Source organism: Wyeomyia smithii, chromosome 2, assembly GCF_029784165.1.
Source record: "Wyeomyia smithii strain HCP4-BCI-WySm-NY-G18 chromosome 2, ASM2978416v1, whole genome shotgun sequence".
NCBI classification, from domain to species: Eukaryota; Metazoa; Arthropoda; class Insecta; order Diptera; family Culicidae; genus Wyeomyia; species Wyeomyia smithii.
In genome coordinates this window covers 216,642,576-216,650,079 of record NC_073695.1, presented here as the reverse complement: position 1 = coordinate 216,650,079, position 7,504 = coordinate 216,642,576, and the positions used below count along the sequence as shown (strand labels likewise).

The 7,504-nt window shown below is 41.3% G+C and overlaps 1 protein-coding gene across 1 annotated transcript; it reads left to right on the top strand.

Moving 5' to 3' along the window:
* The first annotated feature begins 3,084 nt into the window (after positions 1-3,084).
* On the top strand, positions 3,085-5,824 carry LOC129721596 (death-associated inhibitor of apoptosis 2). The gene is made up of 4 exons (XM_055674350.1): positions 3,085-3,413; positions 3,486-3,748; positions 3,837-5,139; positions 5,197-5,824. The coding sequence occupies exons 2-4, from the start codon at positions 3,566-3,568 to the stop codon at positions 5,283-5,285; spliced, it is 1,575 nt and encodes a 524-aa protein (XP_055530325.1). The 5' UTR covers positions 3,085-3,413; positions 3,486-3,565; the 3' UTR covers positions 5,286-5,824.
* Positions 5,825-7,504: the final 1,680 nt, after the last annotated feature.

Below are 7,504 nucleotides of genomic sequence, written 5' to 3'. Positions count from 1 at the left end.
GAATGGATAGGAAATGCTAAGAGAATTGAAATGCTGGGATACGGGATTGGGAGGATTGGTAGGTTGTCTGGGATCTATAAGGTCAAAACTGGTTTGAGTTTCAACGTCAATTCCTTCTTCGCGTCTTTTCAGTTTCCCTTCTAACTCGAAAATCTTGTCTTGCAACGTTTGAATCCACTCTATCTCCTGCTGACTAAGAGCTGACCTACGTGGTGAAGAATCGTCGTCTGATATATCTGGATCTGGTTGCGGAGATTCATTTACGTTTTGAGAAGCCTGTTTTTCCTGTTGGTTGCTAGAGCTATTTCCATCAGATGATTTATCCGGGATTGCTAGCACTTGCAATGTCTCTATTAGTTCAACTAGTTCCACTAATAAATTCTGCAAATGACCATGTAAGTTCGGTGAACCACGAGAATCAGACGATAGCACAACTATGCGCATGCCAACATGCAAAAGGCGCGCCGCGCACAAGTGTTTGGTTTCGTTGTCCACTTCTTGTCGCAAATTAGATTTTATTTCGGTAAACTTTTGCGAGCAAATTTTCATTTCCGTCTCAATACTATCTCTCACTTTTTGCGAACCTTTTTCTGCATTACCCTCCTTCTCTGCCTTCAACCTATCACGAACCCACTTTCGTTTACGCGATAAACTCAGATCGCCGGACATTATCATCGATCGAGACAACAGCTCATAATCGAGTTCATCTTCCATTAGGTAATCCACTCTTACATTGTAGTACCATTCAACGACTAAATTACACGCTTCATCAAAAGTATGACGAGCAACAGCCATTTTGAAATCACTTCGGTTCCACAATAAATTAGACCTAAAATAATTATTTAAATTCGTAAACTACTATTCAAAAAACTATTCACTCCTTCCCTGTAAATATTAAAACAATCTATACCACTATTATATTATTAAATTAATGAAAACTGAGTAAATGAGAAAATAAATTTGAACATTTTCCAACAAGAACAACTTTTATAAGATGAAAAATAATTTGATTCTGTTCTATAGTAACTGTAAAGCCGCGTGCTCAACTAATAAACTAGTTTCGACAATTTTGAATCTCTTCAAGCAACTGTGAAAGACGGTTTATCGCTGCCATGTTTTTTCTCATCACTCGCACAAACCATGGGTTTTTTCGCCATCTTTTCGCTAGATAAATTTTAAGACAATAGATTATCCAGTGACTTTTTGGTTATTGAAGTAATGTTAATGTACTGAAATTTCTCCGAGAGACCGATTAAAAAAGGGGTTTACTTTTGGTCAATAAAGCAAAGCACTTTTTCTTTTACGTTGGGCGCCAAATGTTACGGTTGCTTACGGATCATTTAACTTGGAGGGATTATACTCTTCACCACCAAACTACCAAAGGGTCGTTACACGCGGTCTCCTAGAGAAATCTCAGGTGGCGGGGCGGACTTTCACCCCCCAACACGCCTTTGGTCACTGAGCGTGTTCAGGTGAAATATCACGAATACCGAGAAGCGGACAAACTTAGTCTAAAGAATGAATTTCATTTAATGTAACACAAAACAACTAGAATTAGACTGACCTTACATTTAACTTTTATTTTTTTTTTTGATTTACAAGGGGGGGGGGGGTTAATACTAAAGACGCTTACTTGTTTGACATATTTATTCTCACTAATGGACTTCACTAAACGTTGCGGCCGGGACGCACGGTGGTCGACATGCTGCTTACTGCTACTCTGCAACCAGGAACGAGACGAACAGGAACGGGCACCAACGGCGATCGGCAGGGCTACCAAGAACGGGGTAGCGGGTTGTTTGTCAGCTACAGCGGCAACTCGGCCAGGTTACAAGCGGCCTTAACGTTTCGGATCCGGGAGGGATTTAGCACTGTCGCTTGGGTTTGCGTACACAATGGCCAATTCGGCCCATTGTTCTTCTCGACGTGCACTATGCAGGATTTCTTCTGGGGACACTACACTATCATCCCACTCGACTGGTCCGGCCAGAGATTAACGTTCGTGTAGTATACTGGCGGACCGTGCTTTGGATCTTCTGATCCCACGTTTTGTCAACCGAAACTCTGGGCAAACGATTTGCCGAATCACGCTGCCGCGCCAAACTTACTCCTCGGACCGATTTTTCGGTAAAAAGCCTCGTTTGCGCCATCGCGCCTCAATTTATTCCCCCAGTGGGACGTTGGTGTTTGTGATCTCGTTGACAGCTCCCAGCATTCGATACATCACGGCGGGCTAACAATATTTTATGCTAGGTTGGTGTCCCCTCTTTTATGGTACTGTACACTGTTTAGTTGCATGCAAGACTTACACTTCTAACTGAATTTCCTTAATACTATGTTTAATTCTACCTAATCCTAAAATAAATTAACAAATATTTACATGCAACGAGAAAGCAAACATTGATAATAAATTATATTCAGAAAAGTATGTATATATTGGGACACCAACTCAGGGCTACTAGGTATAGAATAAACATCCCCCAAACACGCAGGCGTGGAGGACTGACATTTATCTTATATCTAGACATTTACTGACAATATTTACAAAAATGACAATATTTTGTGTTGTGTCTAGTTCTAGCTGGCCCAGTGACCAAAAGTCAATTGTGATCCGACAAAGTAGATCACAAGCTAGCGAATCAATTCAAGCATATTCTGCTTCTCTTCGATGATATTTCGTGATTCGTGATTTCGCTTGAAACGTAATGACAAATTACTTTGTAGAAGGCTGGCAATAATATTCATTATAACATTTAAGATTATCATGGTTTCCAAATAAACATCTGTTTCAATCAGCTGACTTCTTTATTTTTTCACCCTAACTCGCTTTTGCATAAATAACCGAAACGAACACTCCGCTTACCCCTTACGAAATCGAAACAAATCCACTAGTTGGGTCGTAATGGTGGCCTACCAACGAATTTGGACTGTATGATAGCATAATTTTTTTCGCTGATATGCATTAATTTAAAAATTCAGAAATAATATATAAAAGAACATTCCTACCTACTATATCGATTAACCAGCAAAACATTGCCGAACGTCGAAATCGAGCAAAGAGCAACGAAAACAATGTCACCCAAATGTCAAAGTAACATCTGCAAAGGAACAATAAAAAAAGAGTGTTCCTGGCATTTGCTCGAAAGGGTATTTTCACGCTGACTTTGGTGATAGTTTTATTGATTATTTACCGTTTGTTCGAACAATTTAGAAGTAAAATGGTGAAATTGTGAGAAAGTTTGAGATCAAATTGCATTAGAAGTACGAAGGCCAATCATGCTACGCTAAACAAAGTCGTGAGTTAGGCGATGCAATTTTCTCTTTGTATGGAAAATTCACGAACATGAACACGGACAGGATCGCCCGTGAAAAGGGGGAAGCGATACAATACTGAGCGAGAGTAACAAGAACAGGTTCGATTTTCTTCAATTGAGTTGGTTTTAACACAATGAAAAATTTGAACTTTTTAAAATTTAAACTTCTAGTGCAAAAGTAACACTGCAGTCGAAAAAGTCATAAAAGGTTTGTGTACACAGCGCGGACGGGTGTCTTCCTGAAAAGAGCAATGAACGTCGAGTTCAATCGACTTCGTACCTATGACAGATGGGAGGAAGCAAGTTGGACTACATCCGCGTACGACACGATTGAAGCCCTGGCCAAAGCGGGATTCTACGCTACTGACCGTAACATGGAGGTGAAATGTAACTTTTGTGGAGTAACAATTCTTATTGGAAACTCGACAGAGAATGTGAGTGTTTGGTTTTGTACAAGCAAAATTATATTTCAATTTATTTATGTGTGTAAAAATATAAAATGTAATTGAATGATTGTTTCAGATCGAAGAAACACATCGAATGCTGAACCCGAACTGCGACTTTCTGCTGCATCCGGATCGCACCAATAATGTGCGTTGCTTCGATGCCATCGAACTCAAAAGGGAAGAGTGTCGTCTAGCGACGTTTTCCACCTGGCCAGTCGCGTACATTAGTCCAAACTCGCTAGCCAGAGCAGGTTTATACTATACATACAACTCCGATCAGGTTAAATGTGCCTGGTGCGAGGGAGTCATCGGCCAGTGGGAAGTAGGAGACGACCCATTTACGGAGCATCAAAAGTTTTTTCCAAACTGTCCGAAGGTACTTTCCAGTACCTTCGGCTCCAATCCGATTATGGATAGTAGCATTGGGATATTGCCAGTCAAAACACCCCACGCAGCTCAGTTTAGCTCACTGGATTCAAGAGTACGATCATTTGAAAGTTGGACAACGGGGCATATTCAAAATCCAGAACGACTTGCACAGGCTGGTTTCTATTACCTAGGCAGATCGGACGAGGTTCATTGTTTTTACTGTCATGGAGGGTTACGTTATTGGCTGCCTGACGATGATCCCTGGTTCGAACATGCCAGATGTTTCCCCAAATGCCAATTTGTACAACTAGTGAAGGGACAACTGTTTATTGAAAACGTACAAACCCAAATTAAGAATAACAGCACAAGTGGTCAACAGCAGCAGATGCAAATTGGAGCTCACACAACAATTTCTATGACCCTAGAAGAGGCTCTTGGTACAGAGCCAGTCCAGATGGCGTTATCGATGGGACTCAATGCAGGTCGCATACGTGCCGTTACCAAGCGATACTTGGAGAGCACCGGTCAACCATACACTGATTCTCAGGCTCTAATTGAAGCCGTCCTTGATGGTCAAATTCAAGACGAAGAGCTAGAACCAACCAGTACGACTCGAATGGATCGTCGCATCGAAAACGAAGTATCACGTCTTCTGTGGTCGGCTATATCGTCATCAGCGGCTCCAAACCTATCGTCATTCAGCTCCACATTTTCGGCCCCCTCGCCTTCTTCCGATTCAGCCGGTTCCGATGAGGTTCGTTCCGTTGACACAAGCTCTCAGACAGTACAATCTACCTCTAGGATAGTCACCTCCGCTGCTACAGCTGACTGTAAAATGGTACCTGAAATATTGGCCCCGGCCGACAACGCTGTGCACGAGCCGGGCGATCCAGAGAACGATAAAACGTTTCGACTGGAGGAAGAGAATAAACGACTGAAGGATGCCCGAGAGTGTAAGATTTGCATGGCAGATGAAGTCGGTGTTGTATTCTGCCCCTGTGGACATCTCGGTAAGTCAATTTGAACAGCGATAGAGAGACGAGGTTTTTGATTTGTGTTTATTTCAGTATCATGCGTTCAATGCGCCCCAGCGCTCACCAACTGTCCAGTATGTCGATCCGTAATAAAAGGACTCGTGCGGACTTTCTTGTCGTAAACTGAAGACGACAAGTGCACACAGTGGAGGGTTTACACAGTTTAATACACAAAGCACAAAGTTGAGCCAAAGGCTCATTTACATGGTTCACGAAGTACACGGTTGACGCATACAAAGAATGTTGAGAGATCGCTGTCTCAGCTTCAATCAAACCTTTCCTACTTGATTCATAAGCTTGGAGGGCTTTTATCCAGTGAGATTGCTTACTCGGCATATCCTAACTATTCATATGTGTAACTAATATACACCGTAACAGCATACGTTACAGCCGAAAAAGCAAAGTTTAATTTAGTGATAGAGAGATGGTACGTTGAAATTTAAATCGAAAATACTTTCTTCAAGAAGGAACGGATTTACTATGAACATAAATGAAAACAAGGTGAAAAGATTTTCTTTCCGATAGTGTGGTGTGATCTATAAACAGGACAACCCTAGGGCAGTTATCTAGAATTTGAGCGTAGTTTTCAGTGGTAAAACTGTCTAAATAGTATTAATGTTAGTTAAAAATTGCAAACACAATAAATTATTGCAACTACGAATGAACTCTGTTTTTTTGCTCTCCGTAGCTTTTTTTTTATTTACGAACTAAAGCGATAGATTTTTTTATACAAGAACAAGCAGGTAATAGTTGAGCAAATTATTTCAATTCCAAACATTTTAGTTCTAGGACCCTTTCACATGCTAGGGTAATAAATTATGGGTATTCATGTCGAGCTCGTAAACAAATACCCAGCCGTAAAAATACTCACCTCCATTAACGAGTAATGGAAGATACACAGTTTACGGCTGGGTATTCGTATACGAGCTCGAGGGAAGACCCCTATTATGTTTCAGGCTGAAGATACGTCAGGTTTACTACACCACGGCGGAGAGTGTCTTTTATGAAATGGTAGCGGTATGTCAATGTGGTTATAACCACCATTGTTCGCGATCGCAATGCAACTCTGGTTGTCGAATCGGATCTCAATCGGCTCATCGTTGTTTTTATTGAGTAGTGCTGACAGCTGGAGAGATGTTGCCTCAGTTTGTACTTTCATGCTGGATCATCATGCAGAAGATTATTAGATCGTCGACGTATATTGCAACAATCATCATTTTGCCTCCTTTGTTACCAATATATACACATGGATCGTACTGTGTTGGTTTCAGGCCAAAACGTCGAAGTGCCGCATCGAGTTTGTGGTGTTAAACTCGGCTTGATTGCTTCAAACCGTACAATATCTTGTTAAGCTTGCACACCATCGTTTTTTGACTATCGTCCGTGAAACATGGAGGCTGCTCCATGTAAATCTCTTCATCGAGAGTCACTGCATCCATCTGGTCAGTCACAAGGTCGTGTCTGATTGCCAGGGCGAAAAAGTACCGCAGCGAACTATACCGAACGACGGTAGCGTACGTCTTTTCGTCTACCCTCTTTCGGTGGGGGCGCAGGCTAGCGTTATATATAATATAACCAGTTTAATGAAAAATTCCATTGAACTAGTAGTATGACAACCTCCATTATATGTCAAATCCATCTAAATAGTTTTAGTTCAATGGAAATAATCAATGAACTAGTAGTTTGACAACCTACATCAAATGTCAAATCCATCCGCCATTACCGCTCGTGGAAAGCTGGATTCGTTCATCGAGTCGCATAAATCCAAATTCGTCTTGATGAGCTTATGGAGTAATCCGATCTGCCGGGAGAGTCCTTTGTCCTCGAACGTTGTTTCCAATTCGTCCCACGCCGTACGCGCTGACTCCGGGTCAAGGAGCAAGATTAGGGATACCATCCGTCCTGATTTAGCAGGACATGTCCTGATTTTGAAATCATATTTGGGCGTCCTGATTCATTTTTCATATTCTAGCATTTGTCCTGATTTTCATAAGACATGCAATTATCTTCAATCACCAAGCTCATATTTCAAGGCACAAGTCGGTAAGTTTTTAACAGAAACGTGAATGTTGTCGATATTTGAAATTGTTGGAGATTGCCCAGTATTTTTTTTTTTTCATTTCTGGTTGCCAGTTCGATTTCGTCGCTGGAAAAATAAAAACAAAAGGACATTTTTCTTCGATAAAATACTTAAAGTAACATTTAATGAGGTAGAATTGTAAAATTTGAAGTGATGACCGTTTTGCGGGCTAAAGAAATAAAGGGGCCTATTACAGCCAACGAGGTGAGCAGCGAGCTACTCGCCTGACCAATTTAGATATAACAGATGGTGAGTCGGCTG

Excerpts from the sequence above, each read along its gene's own strand:
- LOC129721596 (XM_055674350.1), top strand. The coding sequence starts at position 3,566 with ATGAACGTCGAGTTCAATCGACTTCGTACCTATGACAGATGGGAGGAA. Across the intron at positions 3,749-3,836 it reads TTGGAAACTCGACAGAGAAT|ATCGAAGAAACACATCGAAT; the intron begins GTGAGTGTTTGG and ends TGATTGTTTCAG. Across the intron at positions 5,140-5,196 it reads CTGCCCCTGTGGACATCTCG|TATCATGCGTTCAATGCGCC; the intron begins GTAAGTCAATTT and ends TGTTTATTTCAG.